General features: G+C 41.2%; 1 protein-coding gene across 1 annotated transcript in view; it reads right to left on the bottom strand.

Annotated features, from left to right (window-relative positions):
- The window catches only part of LOC131346305 (leucine-rich repeat-containing protein 52), a 28,304-nt gene extending 17,555 nt beyond the window's left edge, over nucleotides 1–10,749 (bottom strand). The window contains exon 1 of the mRNA XM_058379770.1: nucleotides 9,170–10,749. Within this exon, the coding sequence (XP_058235753.1) occupies nucleotides 9,170–9,818 (649 nt within the window). The 5' untranslated portion in view covers nucleotides 9,819–10,749. The remainder of the gene's footprint in view (nucleotides 1–9,169) is intronic.
- Nucleotides 10,750–16,495: the final 5,746 nt, after the last annotated feature.

Below are 16,495 nucleotides of genomic sequence, written 5' to 3' on the forward strand. Positions count from 1 at the left end.
TCTCTCTCTTTCTATCACACACACACACACACACACACAAACCCACTCTCTTTCCCTGTCTCTGTCTCTCTCTCTCTCCACTCAGTGAAGCAGTGTGTCTCATTTTCTTGCATTGGAGCTAATTTTAGTTGTTAACCCTCAGGGCTGTGATGAAACAGTGGGGCTACCAGCCTCCCTCTGAAGACTCTAATGATGTAATTTCATATGTTCATTTTTAAGAAGATAAGAAGGTAAGGAGTTGGGAGACTTCTGCCTCACTTCCACTCTGCATAACAATGAGGATGAAATGAGAGACAGACAGGAGCGCAGCAAAGAGAATTACTGCACAGGGCTTTTATGCTGAGCTCAGCTCACTCTGTTGAACTCTTTTATGCAGTGTCTCACCCTCTGCAATCCATTTCATTGTTTTACTGTACTCTCTCTACTATCTGGCAAATCTACTGGAGGGATGGGTGGCATGTGGCAGCTGCCACCTCCTCCATGGTGCTTACCATGCTAAGTTCCACAACCCTTAAAATATGTGGCATATTTTATTAAACACATAATCATTATACTGCCAAATATTCTGAAATGGAAATTAGAAGTGTAAAAAAAATCCATTATTCATGTGGAGATTTAGCTTTCTGTCTCGCTAATGTTTTAGTTGGAATGTTTAAGATGGACATCTAATGATACCGCAGCAGCTAAAAGGTGTGAACTAAAACGGCTTCACATTTTTCTACCTGAGAGTGAACACAGACCCAATTATTTTTTCCCAACGGAACTCAAAGCGCAAATAATCAATTTTCAGTGCTACAAGAGCTACAGCGAAGCCGCATGGAATCAATTGAAAAGTAACCTGCGACGACCCAAGTAAACACGAAACATAGTTAAGTGACCGTTTCATTTTTTGAAGGGAAAAAAAGTTCTCCAACACCAATTTACCCTGTGTGGAATCGATACCCGCTTTATTCATAATTAGGAATACACATATAGACAGACAACCACACACACTCCTATGGGCAATTTAGAATTACCAATCAACCTAATATACATGTTTTTGGACTGTGGGAGGAAACCGGAGTACCCAGAGTAAACCCACACAGACACAGGGAGAACATGCAAACTCCACAAAGAAAGGCCCCTGTCTGTTCGAACCCAGGACCTTCTTGCTGTGAGGTAACCGTGCTAACCACTAAACCACCATGCTGCCCTCAGTCAAACAATTAACCCAATTTCATTGATAACTGGGTCTTGGAACTGACACACCCAGGCTAGATTACTGTCAGCCCTGCTGAATCTAAACACCACTCAAATAAACCTTTCCAGCAAGACTCAAATGTCTAAATATGAAGCAGAGTATGGTGAAAAAAGGGAAAATCTCTAAGAGATGAGAAGGAAAGTTATTGAAATCTATCTGGAAAGGGTTCTAAGGCTCTCTGACTCCCGCGAGAGTCATTATCTCCACGTAGAGAAAACTAGAACTGGAGAGAACAGTGGTGAATCTTCACAGAAACGGCTGGTCTACTAAAATTCCTCCAAGAGAGTATTAATGACACAGTCACAAAAAGGCAGAAAAACATCTAAGGAACTGCAGGCCTTTGCTCGCTTCAGATAATCTCAGCCTTCATCATTCCACCGTTAGAAAGAGACTGAAAAATGGTATCCATGGGAGATTTGCAAGGGAAAAGCTACAAACCTAAAGACTTGTCTTGCACTTGCCAGAAACATCTTGATGACCTCTATGGTGGATGTGCATCTTGTTGCATCTGGTGTAAATTTAACACAATGTTCCACATGCTTTGCTGCTTTAGGTTCTAGACCATTAGCCATAATTGACAGAATCATGAATTCTTCTCTTTTCCAGGTAATCACACTCTCTGGTGTTTGGAATAATTTATAATCACATTCTCCAGTGTCACCCAAATGAGGATGAGGTTCCCTTTTGAGTCTGGTTCCTCTCAAGGTTTCTTCCTCATACCATCTAAGGGAGTTTGTCCTTGCCACAGTCGCCTTGCTCATTAGGGATGATTTTTGTCTAACATCTAGCACTTTTTGCACCACATTTTTTGTTTCTTATGTTCTGTAAACCTGCTTGGAGACAATGTTCACTGTTAAAAGCGCTGTACAAATAAAATTGAATTGAATTGAATAGATAATCCTGAAGGAGAATATCCGGGCAGTTGGGTTATGCAGGAAGACAATTATACAGATCAGAAGAGCAAGAGTAACTCTGAATGGCTCAAACGGAATAAAATGAAGTTTCTGGAGTGGCCTGAGAAAGATCACGTTGTTCTCCCATTCTGATGCTTGATGTGAACATTCTTGACATGTATCTGCGTGATTTTATACAACTGCATGAATGTGCATGTGTACAAGTGTTCCTAATAAAGTGGTCAGAAAATATATATTCTGTAAAGCACCCTTGATTAAAGTTTTATTGCTTTTATAAGTATGAATGGGTTTCAGGACTGTGTCGGGGTGTGTTATTGTTCGCTTTGTCACTGGCTGTGCCCTAACGTGTTCGACACACCAATATTAGAATAGCACTACATTGTTCTATTCAAATGGCCTGTGATGAAGTGACCTTGCTCAGACCGCTCGCTCTCTCCTCTTGTGTCCAGTGCCAAATAAATAATGAATTGCCACCAACACTGCTCCAAAGAGAATGTTCGATCCCAAGGTTAGGGAATAAAACCCAGAGGTCACCATGCAGCTTAATAATGAAGCATCAAAATGCAATCAAAAAAGTGTCAGAGCGTTAAAAGACTTTTTATTGTATCGGAGGCAAAATGCATGCTACATCTTAATGTTCTGGGCTGGTGACAAGAGAAGTTATTACCACACAGATTACGGTTACTCTCTGTCTGGTGACCTTCGTCTGGGTCTGCAGGCTACGAGCTGTTGCAGATTACACTCGGGTCATTACCCAACATACCACCTCGTCAGAGACGCCCCAGACCGCAGTGATGAATGGCTCTGTAACGTTGAATCAAACTCTACTGAGTAAAAGAAAATATCAGGGCTCAGATGTGAACGCACAGCTCAGAAAGAGCGTTCTTACTGGAAAACAGCTGTGTCTAAGATATTTGTTCATTATTTTCATTCTTATACAATCATGCTTGTCCAACTACCATTTATGGATTCCTGCGTTGTCTGACAACTAAACATGCTCTGAGGCTCACCCTCTCTTCATGAATATTCATCCACAGCCCTGTGTCTACCCGCTGTTTGGCTCTATGCCTAGAAGCTCCATGCCATACCATTGCCTACCCATAGTGAGTAAATGTGCACAGGGCAAGAAGCAGAGACCCACAGTACAGATACAGAACAAGAGCAATGTCATCGTTTGGCTGTAACACTGTTTTCATCTATTTCTGGCCCTCACTCTTACTCTCTTTTGCTTTATTTTTTTTTAACAGTACTTTGCTGGAGGGCACAACACTCAACACTTTAGATTCCATCTTCTATTCTTTTGCCGCTTCTCTCTCTCTCACACACACACACACACACACCAGATATGCACATATTCTATCACAGATAAGCAGAGTCACACATACTCACATCATTTGCTGCATCCCTTGGGAAGACAGTGACACTGAGTCAGTGGCTATTTCCCCAACTGACCTATAGCTCCAAATAAACAGGGATGACCCACAGGTCACAACATGGTGTCCTCTACACCCATACAATCTATATGTCAGTCATTCAGCTACAAACGTATTAGATCAGGCACTGATGTTGGGTGAGAAGGTCTGGGGCTCATCAATGTTCCAGTTCAAGGGTGTTCATTAAGGTTGAGGTCAGGGCTCTGTTCAGGACACTTATTACCTTAACACACCATGTCCTCATGGTCTTCACTTTGTGCACAGGGGTATTGTTATTCTGGATCATGTTTGAGCCTCCAGTGAAGGTAAACTGTAATGCTACAGCATACAAGACATTCTACACAACTTTGTGGCAACAGTTTACAGAAGAACTACAAATGGGTGTGATGGTCTAGTGTCCATATATTTTAGCCACAAAGTGTACTGTAATGTATACACATATTGTCCTTGAAAAAAATCTGAACCTATACTCTGATATAGGACGTTCACTTCAGTTGGAACTACATGCCTCGATACAATTAAGAGGAAAAAAATCATAAATACAGAAGAGAATTTATTATTACTGATTCATATCTAAAAGCCTTAAAGAGCCAAAGCAAGAGCAGATCTTATTCTTATTATCACACTGTTTCTCCTGTCTTCAAGGCATGTGTCATTCTCAGTCTCAGACTTTCTCTGCCAGTTCTTTTTGCAACACACCAAAGCAATAAAGCAGCCATCAGTGCAGCTCTGGACTGCCAGTCTACTTTTTCTTTATGCTGACAGAACCTGGAAGGAGTCATCCGAACATCTCCAAACTAACCACGGCCAGACAGGCAGCTAATGACGTTAGAGAATTCACCATGGCCTTATCATGACTCTTGCTTGTTAGAGTTTGTACAAATTGTTCCGTGAAGTTGGGAAAATTATAATTAATACTGAAGCAGGAATGTAATTAGGACAATCTGATCAATTCTTTTGTTGAATCAGTGCTGTTATTCCAAATATATTTGTTATAATGAATGTGCTGCTGATGTCTTGCAGTAATTCTAATGCTGTAATGAGTTCTGTGACCTGCTGACTCTATCCACGTAAACTGATAAGCTGTTTATTTGAGCTGACAGATGGCGTGCTTTTTACATTGGAGTGTCTGTCAGTCCGGCTGAGGATGAGTATAGGGCAATAAATGGACTTGACGGATGAAAAGTAGTCCCTCTCAGCTTAGAAATCAAATGGAGTGGAATCTGACTGGTGCAACTCCATTCTCCGGTGTCTGTCAATTTGATTTGAATCCAAAGGACTAAAGCTAGTTTGGGGCAGGACTAACATTTCTTTTGTGATGGAACATTTCCAGCTAATACCTTAGAATCAACTAGACAATAAAGCGTTCAGGAGTAACACATCTTTGTGATTCAGCGTCCTAAATTTGCAATCACACATCACTCTGACAGGTAATGACTCATCCGAAAGAGGGGAAAAGACAAGATGGAAACTTTCCACTCCACCACTACAATTCAACAGGATATTGAGTGCTACATTTATAAAACAATGGCATAAAATTATTATTGTCCAAAGAATTATTGATTTTTCTCTGTAATCCAACTCCTCACATTTGCTTTCATCCTCTTAGTGTCCAAGGTTTTAAGCTTAGAGGTCCTTAAATGAAAGCCATAAATATGAGACAAAGGTACAAAAAGCTGTTTAACAAAAACCCAATATTATTCTATCCTTTCATCGATCGTCTAGCTTTAAAAAGATTAATAGGTCTCTTTTTCCAAATCTTTTTTGACAAGGACACTGGAAAGATGTTCGTAATGCCCTCATCGCAAGGCAGAGGCTGTCCTTTAAATCAAACTCCATTAACCAGGGCATCTGGAGCGTCCAAATGACTCCCCCATCCGTTTCTGTATGCACCAGCCAGGCTCCGCTATGTAGCATTCACCGCACCAGAGGTCATGAGATACATCATGCTTGTATTAGAATGCATACCTGCACCTCAGCAAGCAGCACAGTAAACAAATAAAACACCTTGAGGCATCTGTCTTTGGGTGGATTACTGGTTTAACTGAGTAGAGCATATTGTATAGATTCATATTTAGGACCGATCATAGGTGAGACCTTAAAGGACACTATCGCCTGTTCCAGAATATTCAAAATGGTCTGTTTGCGTGTCCTTAGCAGGGAATGTTTGCAAGCATAAGACAAGCAACGTTATGAAAAGCCGCTTCTGTGTTTGAGTCAATTTATGTGTAAATCTAAAGGCATAATATCCTAATGCTGAGATGCTAAGAAAAAGAAATGTGGGTGTATCCTGCAAAAAGGCCAAATCAAGGCAAAAGCAAGAAGTCAAAGTTTTTGCATGATGACTCACATGACATAACTGACAGGTCTTACAGAATAAGCTGGACCAAGCAACTGGAACTGATAAAGAATATTTATATCGCATTCAGAAATGCAAACCTTTAAGCTGATCAATTTTTTTGGACTATTTAATATCTTGCGTACAACATTTATCCATCCCTCCATTGTCAATACCCACTTTATTCCTGATTAGGGTCACGGGGGTCTGCTGGAGCCTATCCCAGCGCACACTGGGCAAAAGGCAGGGACAGGTTGCCAGTCCATCACAGGGCCACATATACACAGACATTCATAGGAAATTTAGAATTACCAATCAACCTAATGTACATGTTTTGGGACTGTGGGAAGAAACCAGAGTAAACCCATGCAGGTACAGGGAGAAGATGGAAACTCCACACAGAAAAGCCCCTGCCTGTACAAACCCGGGATTCCAACCCAGGACCTTCTGGCTGTGAGGCAACAGTGCTAACCACTAAGCCACCATGCTGCCCTGCAGACACCATTTAGCTTTGACAATTTAGTTCATTTAAGAAACAAGTGAACAACCAAATATCATATTACTGTAAATTTGTATTGTCTTCTTCTTATTCTTCATTTATGCAAATTTGAACTGTATAGACAGATAGAAAGAATATCAGTAATTAACATATATACGTATAATGCAAAAGCATTTATCAGGCTAGATGACTGCAAATAAAAAGAGAGAGAGAGTGAGATAAAAACAAGTGTAGGGAACAAATGTTAAAGTGAACACTGCATGAATCATCTAATATTCATATAAATATCATCTAATAAAGTCCAACAAGCACAAGACACACTGACAGCTAAAGAAATCATTCAGGGGAAAATCAAATACCTACAAAGACTTCACAATTTACACAATTTCCACTTCACAATTAACCAAGACATGTTTTGGTGCTTGACATGGGATTCTTTAGTTTTGCACTGAAGCTATAAAGAGAATGAAGCTCAACTCTCTGTCTTTTCCATAAATTACACCCTTACCCCTTCACTATTAGTTCTTAGGTTCATAGGTAATTTCACAAAGGCATGCTAATGTGTTTAAGACAGTAGCTTTAGGGTAACCTTAATGCAATCTGTTTTTAATAATGACATGATGTAGTGGTCAACAGTGCAATAGAAAACAATTAATTTCAATTCACTGCAGTAGGCTGGCACGCTAGATCAGAGCCAAGCAAGTGTAACATATATGTAGAAAGTTAACATGTCTCGAAGGAAATTTAAGTTTCACAAAGTTACCTATACAATATCAGGAGTAACTTTTTTACTGCAGCTAAGCATGACACAAGCATGACACACACACACACACACACACGCACACACACATTTGAGGCCAGAAAGAAAGAGGGAGGAGTTTATATTGCTTTAGTGGAATGGTGTAGCAGATGAGGTCTGATTGGATTACATAATAGGAGAGAAATTACACTCTTCATATCCACTTAAAAATGATATAATTAGACCACAACTCCCTGCAGACACAGCAACACCAAAACGTCAGAGGAGCTAATCATGGGGGAGAGTGAGAGAGTGATAGAATGATAGAGAGAGAGAGAGAAAGAGAGAGAGGGAGAGAGAGAGAGAGAGAGAGAGAGAGAGAAATGATCTGTGGAATAGACAAAGATGAACTGTTCTCTAGTTTGCTATCTAGTAATGCTGAATTAATCTGAGTTGGTGCCAAATTCATGTCTAAAAACTACACTATAATCACACTTTCCAAATCTGGGGGATCACAACATTGCATAGCTGATTATTCTAATTCAAGGTATATTAATTGTCATCTAATTACCAAGGTCTTTGTGAGCTTTTAATTCAACATACATTTGTGCAGGGCTATCACCTTGCTCTGCAGCAGATCTGTAAATGTTAAATACCCGCTGGCATAAGGAGTAAAAGTTGGCATGACAAATGCTCTTTCTCTCTCACTCTTTCTCTCTCACTCTCTCTCTCTCTCTCTCTTTCTCTCTCTCTCTCTCACACACACACACACCAAGCTGCATGTGAGAAACCCAAATCTATTATAAAAAGACAATACATGTTTTCCTTTTTTTGAAAGCTTGTTGTTGATATGAGGTCTCTGCAAGACCATCGAAGATGAGGGGTTAGTATCCTCAACGGTCTTGACCTCAACTCTACTGAGAGTGATGCTTGATGCTTGAGATCAAATTAGCGATTTGAATAATGTGATAAAGTGATCCGGGTGTGATAAATCTGATAAAGAGACAAAGCCTCTCTCAAGCCTAATGAGAATTCATTAGCTGGTCTCTCTCTCTCTCTCCTTGCAGTTTTACACACACACACACACACACACACACTGAAAAATGCTGAGATTCCCTTGATGACTTAGAAACTAAACATAAAACAAAACCCCCAGTGTTACATGAGCACCTGCAGTGATTGTCTGTGTTCAACTGTCCTTAAATCCCAACAAACACTGTTGAGAGTAATGTATTTGTATACCATTGTAGATGCAAGATTATTTATTTATTTATTTATTTATTTATTTATTTATTAATTAATTAATTAAGTGTTTGTTGGGCTGGGTGGTTAAGGAGGTAATAAGGTAGAGATCAGTGCACCAATTGTAGTATGCATTTTGGGCCAAGTATAATGCCCTACCAAGAGCATGTACATTTGGGTTTAAAATGATAAAGGCCTATCAATGTTATCAAATTAATTATATCATGGTATACTTTGAGTATTATGAAAATTGTCCATACTTTTGTCCAGTGTACTGACACTTAAGACTTAACATGATGATTCCACTAAATCAGCTGGTTGATTTCTTCATTTATTAGTGATTATTATTAATGTGACTTATCATACATCATTTATGTGCAGTTTGGGACTTGTCCCAAATGCAATATTTACAAAAAATGGCACGCTGGTCTTTACGTCGCTCTTGTAAAGTACTATAAATGTATTATGAAAGAAAAAAGAGCATTTACAGAGTAAACTGAGTTTTTTTTTTACTTTGTGTCTTTTTCTTTCTTTCTTTCTTTCTTTCTTTCTTTTTTTACTATTAGTACATAAGTACTATGTAGTAAGTACACAGTGTTTGAAACACAGAACGCCTGTTTGCGCACACGCAGTAGGAGATCAAACTGTAAATGGAAATTTAGATTCAGTTACAGAAATGTGTTATTTTTACTTTGTGTACTTAGTAGATGGGACTGAAGTGCGGAAGAATTGCACGTTCCTACCAGACCGCGCGCATCGCTCACCTTGAAACTTGAAGCCCTCGATGTGTACCCACAGGCAGAGGTCCTCAGTGTCGCAGTCGCAGCGCCATGGGTTTCCGCTGAGGCCGAGAGCGCGCAAAGCGGGAAGCGCCACCAGCGTGCTCACGTTGAGCGTGGTCAAGTTGTTGCGGCTCACGTCGAGGACCTGCAGCGCGCTGTTCTCAGCGAATGCGTCCGCATGGATTTCGGACAGACCCGGGTTGTCTGTGAGGCGTAACATAACAAGGCTGGCGAGCGCGCCGAATGTGCGGTCCTCGACGCGCGCCAGTGCGTTGAACGACAGGTCCAAGTAGGCGAGCTTGCGCAGGTTGCCGAACGTCGACTCTGAGATCTCGGTCAGAGAGTTGTTGCTGCAGTCCAAGTACACCAGGTCGGACAGGTAGTTAAGTTGCAGCGGCGGCAACTCGCCGATGCGGTTGTCGCTCAGGATGAGCTGGCGCGTGGCAAGCGGCAGGTCCACGGGGAAGACGCTCAGCCTCTGTCCGGCGCACTGCACCACCAGCTGCTCGTCACACACGCAGCGTTCCGGGCAGCCGGCGCTCAGAGCCGGAGAGGGCGCCGCGCCCGCCGCCACCATCAGCAGGAAGGCGAGCCGCAGGCACTGAACGCTGGCCTCGGCCAACACACGCATGATAGCGCCGGCCGCCTCATCAAGCGCGTGTGCTTGAGCGCACGCGCATCCTTCATGGAGCCCGTGAGGCTGTGCGAAACGGGACGTCGGTGCGAATGAGGGCTATCTGGGGATTCACAAGAAGAAGCGGCTTACTTTGTGTCTTTCGCTAACAGTCAGCTGTGCTCACACGGGAACCATGTGTGCAGCATCAGCTACTTAACTGTTTGGTGTCGCACGCGCACGCACGCACAAGTCCATCGTTTATACCTGAAGTGACCGTGATCCCGGTAACGCAGTTCGTTTTGCTAAATCGCATTTACTTGAAAGTCAACTGGCGTCAGACCTCGCCGCGATGTAATGACAGGTTTCCCCGAAATGTCTTCTGCGTCCTCGCCGATGGCAAATTATCTTTGTGTCTTCTGTTTCAGGGTCAGATATCCTCAGAGCAGCTCGTGTAGACCGCCACAGGTAAATTGCTCTGAAGTTGCGACTTGCCTCTTGTCTCTCTGCAGCTGTATGTATGTCTGTGTGTGTGTGTGTGTGTGTGTGTGTGAGGGAGAGAGAGAGACGGCGAACGGGAGAGACTATCCATACACTGTCATTGTCAATATCGTGTCCCTTTTATTCACGCCTTTAAGTATCAAGACCGAACTGTCCGTCTCTCTGCGCTCTTGGGACACAGCGGACACCCAAAGTCCTCCAGATCTTAAAAGAGGGTCGTTCCCGTCTGTGACGCATTCAGGTGTTTGCGAACCGCGCTTCCTCAGTCCAGACAAAAAATCCACGTGACACGAGCGCCTGAGAAAGATAAGGTCCAGTGAAAGACTTGGAGAATTCGACTTTCATTCACTTTTACCCCTCTTTTGTGTTGGGTAAGCAGGAACCCATCGTTGTGGCTACCCTTCATCTGCGCTGCATCGGCTACTCTCTGTCATTTCATTCAGCGGCACGTGTGACTGTCTGTCATCGCAATACAGTGTGTGTGTGTGTGTGTGTGCGGTCATCTCAGTCACTGACGCTGCAAGAGAGAACCAGAGACAGGGAGATAATGAGAAAGAGAGAGAGAGAGAGAGATATTATATGTTTAGCAATCTAATGCATGACTCTAATGTATGCCTCCCCTCTCAACACTTAACCTCCACACAAAAGCAGATTGCAGTGTATCATTGGTTGGTGCAGTTATATAACAAGCAAAATAGTGCAATCATAATAATATTCATACGTCGTCATAATTTAGCCTAAGACTAGCCGCCAAGTCACACAAAAGTTGCACGGGAAAGCCACAGAAGACAGAGACTAAGATCACCTATCATATTTAAGATAAGACCAAGGTCCTGTAATAACTCAGCAAAGCTGAGTGTAACAATTACTTTAGAAAGACAAGATAACCAAAACCACGCTCTGCATATTCAGACCTGCTTATGGCTCTTCATTACGGTATGTGGTAGTCTTTGAAATGTACACTGGAGTCTGGTTGACCTCTGGTGCTCCCTATTTAAATAAGTAAATGTGTGATATTGATCATGATAACTGCTTTATATAAAAGGTCAGATTTGCCTCGCGTCTAATCTCTTCTAATGAGGCATGTCATCAGATGACAGATAGGTTTTTATTTAAAAGGATCGTAAACTTGTTTTGAACAAACTTGTCAGCCATGCCATCTTGAGTGCATGCAAACAATATAATTTGAAATGACAATTGTTGGATTAAATTTGAAAATAGAAGCTTGTCCATTATTGGCTTACAGCTATGCAAGATTTAACAATCAATTTTACTATACAATATAGATATAGCAATATTAACAAACTTCTGAAGCCAGAAAAGCATAAATTAATGCCACCACTGAATTAATTAATGCCCATAATTAAACAGAGCATGGGATCAGTGGTTTTAGACAGTCCACGTATTAGCCGGTCAGTGCATTCGTGACAGCCCTGGCAGCAGGTGGGTGGTATTCTCTGATCAATGTCAGTATACACTGTACGATTGAGCTCATTAGTGTAACTTTCATCCTTGGGTAGATGCCAGGGGCTCAGCTTGCAGATGGAAGGGTGTCAGGTGAGGGTGAGGAGAGAATCTTCATTATTATTTAATACAGGGGTCACCTGTCAGAGGACTTGTTGCACCGCCTGGTACAGGGTGTTCATCCACAGAAAGAAAGAAGGGGTAGTTTCTGAGTGAAAAGTCCAACTCAATCTACCTAATTTTACTCACAGGGAAACCTTACAAATTAATTATATTAACACAATATAAATGATTACTGAGCTGTATGGTGATATATTCCTATATTCATATTACTCAGTCAGAGAATAAGATCGTAATGCTGGTCTTTTTCATCTCAGTGTGGTGTTAAAGAGGTCTGAATGCAACCTGGATTTATGTCTACCGTTAGAAATTGAAAGCTAGTGTCTACCCAGAAGTGTTTCCATGAGGACTCCTCTGCATTACTGAGATCAGTAGCCCACAATTCTGCATAAGCAGCTCACAAATAATCTCTGAACATGACAGCAAATTCTTCCTCCTGTGCTTTGAAGTACATCCTCCATCACCTGGACACATCAGACTGGCTCCGAAATTGAGCTTACATTTTACGGCTTGCTCCCTCGCCGCTGTGCTCGGGTTCGGGTTTTATGATTTCAAGATTTTGTGATTTTCAGTTTCGCAATCTTGTAGGCCAGAAGTCTAGATTTACTTCCGATAAACATGGCCTGCTTTCACAGACAGCTACAACTTCAAGCAAAAAAAAGTCTTCTTTCAGTCCAGTGAATATGTTTTACTCTCTTACTCTGAAAATCTTCAAGATGTTCAATTAGCTTTCCTTACGTAAACTGACACATCACATCACATGCACATGAAAGATGAGAGTCCTATCAGCCTGCAAGATTCCGAAGCTTGTGGCCAGAAAAGAGAAGAAAAGATTTGTTCTTAGTTGATGGTTCTTCACTCCCTATAAGGGTTCTAATTGGAACCCACACTGATAGAAAAACACTATATTCCCCCCAGAGGGGCAAACTGAAGAAATCTGATGGGTCCCAGCTTTAATTTAACTTGTGAAACTACAGGCCTGCAAGAAACTGTCTTGTTAGAAGTGGTAATAAGTCACACAGCCCTCATTCTGTCTGAAGTAATCTTCCAGCCATAAGCTGCACAGAAGCTTGTAATATACAACAGTGATTATATTTAACACATAAAGTTACACATTGCCCTCATGTGCATCCTTTTCTTTTTGGCAGACACCAATAGCTAGTTTCTTTTCTTTTCTTTAAAGAAAAATGAATGTCATCAAAACTGCACATCAGGTATTGTAGACCTTTTATTGGATTATTTTGAAACCTCTTAGGTTTTAGTCCCTACTTGAATAAGATGGTTACACTGTTTATATAAAATCCAATAATCTGCCAGCACTTATTCATTCCTAATGAGATGATAATGGGAATAGTGTAAAGAGGATCAAGTTGACAGTGCGCTCTCTCTCTCTCTCTCTCTCTCTCTCTCTCTCTCTCTCTCTCTCCACACACACACACAAACAAAACAAAGCCTTTCAGGAGATGGAAAAAACATATTTCTTCATTTTGCTGGTCTAACACAAGCTTCAAGCTCAAAAATGTGTTAAAAGATTTAACACATTTATTTTCATAGTACAAATCTACAAAGACAACATGTACAGTAACCACTATATCCTGGACAAGGTTACGGTGTATCCAGAACCTATCCCAGGAGTACAAGGCAGGTATACACTCTGCGTGGTCCATTGCACTCATTCACACACACGAGGAATTCAGAGAAGCTAATCTAATAAACTCACACAGACATGGGGAAAGCAGGTCAAACAGTATTCAAAGCTCAGGACTAAACAAACCCCCAGACCCATTTTATGGTTTGTAATTTAATGGGACAGGAGAACTAATGCACTCTGAATGATTTCCGAATTGCTACAACTATAAATAAAGTCTATAAGGGCAAAATGAAGGCAGTGATGGAAGAGAGATTTGTGCTGTAGGAGAAGAAAGCATTGCGCAAATTAGAAAAGAGAGTTGGTTGGATAGTTGACCGATGCAGACATTACCAAATTGCCTACTCTAGCTGAAACTCTAGCTGAGTGCACTATATACTACAGGTTATTAAATTATGGCTTCTGTCAATTATTTAAAATATCAGGCCTGACATTGAAAGCTAAAGATTTTCCGGCTTTTGATGAAAACATCATGACAAATTGCCTTTAGCTGGATGAGACAAACATACGTTATAGATCTGTGTTCACATAAAACTAAAGAAAAGCTTAGTAACTCAAAATAAAATCAACAAAAATCTCTCAACCAAACCAGTTTGCTTTCACATTTAGGATGCACAACTTTGGAAACATTTTATTTCCATGTTACTTTTGCCTACACGTTGATTAACTTTATGTGAATCAGCGAGTGAGAGAGTGAAAGAGTGAGTAAGTGAGGATCACATTAACTGATATTGGTGAGCAGAGAAAACAAGGCAAATAAGGGAACTGCCCAAACAGCTTTTAAAACTATGGCCTACTGAATATTTGACCTCATAACCACTGGAAGTTGGGTTGCTGTTCCTGAAACATCATTTAAAACACTAGCTGACAGCCATATTCTGTGCGTCCCTTTTATTTGACTGGTACATGGCTTTAATGGCAGGCTGTCCAAGTTAAAAGAGGACAATATTGTTCAGATATTAGATGTTCCCGCAGACTAGGACCCAACTTGCTTTCATAAATGAAAGTGTATCGACTTACAGAGATGGCTGCAGCATCTGAGGCACACAGTTTGTTCTCAATCTATATGAAATACTGCACACTTTAAACAAGCCAGACGCGAGTCGTCAATAAACCGTATCAGGGTCTAAAAGACATTGAAAACCCAGAGGCGTGTATGAGTTGCATGTCGTATACTTAAGGAAGAATCCATGACCATGTGTGCTTTACACTATCTTAATGTACAATGTGGAGGCAAAGAAGGGATTATCCTGCTTATAATATGGTCACTTGCCAGCATTGACACTTTAAAGCTGTCAAAATATGACTGAGATTATTCAAATAATGATTTCATTTTATATCCTGGTGGTTAGATCTAAAATTCTGCCCCATTAAATCAAACATAGAGATAAAATAGTGTGATAACATTACATTTATTCGCATTAATTATAATAAATTGTGTGTGTGTGTGTGTGTGAGAGAGACAGAGAGAGAGAGAGAGAGAGAGAGAGAGAGAGAGATTGTGTGTGTAAATTAGCTGTGTCTCTAATGAAGCTGTGAGTTTAATTACTTCAAAATTAACTGAATTTTTGCCATTCAAATGTAGACACAGAGATAAAGTAATGCGATAAGATGACTTATTATGTTATAATTATTCAGAATGCTGTGTTTTGTGATGTGACGGTTAATCCCTGCTCTGAGAATCATCTGACTTATTAACACCAATTTCACTTCAGGCGGTAGAGTCTGAAGAGAGGGATAAAACTCTCACAGTCTCATTAAGGAGGAAAGCAAGGCAGGGCTCCAAAATCAGCATTTTCCCCTTCTCTTATTGAAATTTTCCTTAAACGTGTTAAGTTGTATTTTTGTATTAACCCTTGTCTTTTTTTTTATCTGCTTGCAGTTGTTAATTCCTTTGTTACATTTCTCATTTATTGTTATCTTCTTTCTCTATATCTCTCTTCTCTATATTCAGCCATAACATTATGACCACCTGCCTAATATTGTGTTGGTCCCCCTTTTACTGCCAAACAGCCCTGACCCGTCAAGGCATGGACTCCACTAGATCCCTGAAGGTGTTCTGTGGTATCTGGCACCAAGATGTTAGCAGCAGATCCTTAAAGTCCTGTAAATTGCGAGGTGGGGCCACCATGGATCAGACTTGTTTGTCCAGCACATCCCACAGATGCTCGATTGGACTGGAGAATTTGGAGGCCAAGTCAACACCTCAAACTGGTTGTTGTGCTCATGAAACATTTTTGCTTTGTGGCACGGTGGAGTATCCTGCTGAAAGAGGCCACAGCCATCAGGGAGTACCGTTTCCATGAAAGGGTGTACATGGTCTGCAACAATGCTTAGGTAGGTGGTACGTGTCAAAGTAACATCCACATGGATGGCAGGACCCAAGGTTTCCTAGCAGAACATTGCCTAAAGCATGACACTGCCTCTGCTGGCTTGTCTTCTTCCTGTACTGCATCCTGGTGCCATGTGTTCCCCAGGTAAGCGACGCACACGCACCCGGCCATCAACATCAACACATCAACTTTGAGGACAAAATGTTCACTTGCTCGATAATATATCCCACCCACTAACAGGTGCCATGATGAGGAGATAATCAGCGTTATTCACGTCACCTGTCAGTGATCAGAATGTTATGCCTGATCGCTGTATTTTACTATGTTTGAGGTTGTTTCTAGGCAGTGCTTTAACATAGAACAGTAAATAAATTGACTGGAACTACCATCCAGCCAATCAGAATCGAGTATTTAGACAAACCACTTTCTCTCAGGCCTCATCCTTTTATGCTAAATAGCTACGACCGTACGTGCTATTCTTAAGTTGTTATATCAGATATAGTCACACAGAGCCAAAATAATATGTGCATACAATGAATTTATCGGGGCAGCATGGTGGCTTAGTGGTTAGCACTGTTGCCGCACAGCAAGAAGGCCCTGGGTTCATAGCCTGGGTTTGAACAGGCAGG

Source organism: Hemibagrus wyckioides, linkage group LG25 (genome assembly GCF_019097595.1).
Source record: "Hemibagrus wyckioides isolate EC202008001 linkage group LG25, SWU_Hwy_1.0, whole genome shotgun sequence".
NCBI classification, from domain to species: Eukaryota; Metazoa; Chordata; class Actinopteri; order Siluriformes; family Bagridae; genus Hemibagrus; species Hemibagrus wyckioides.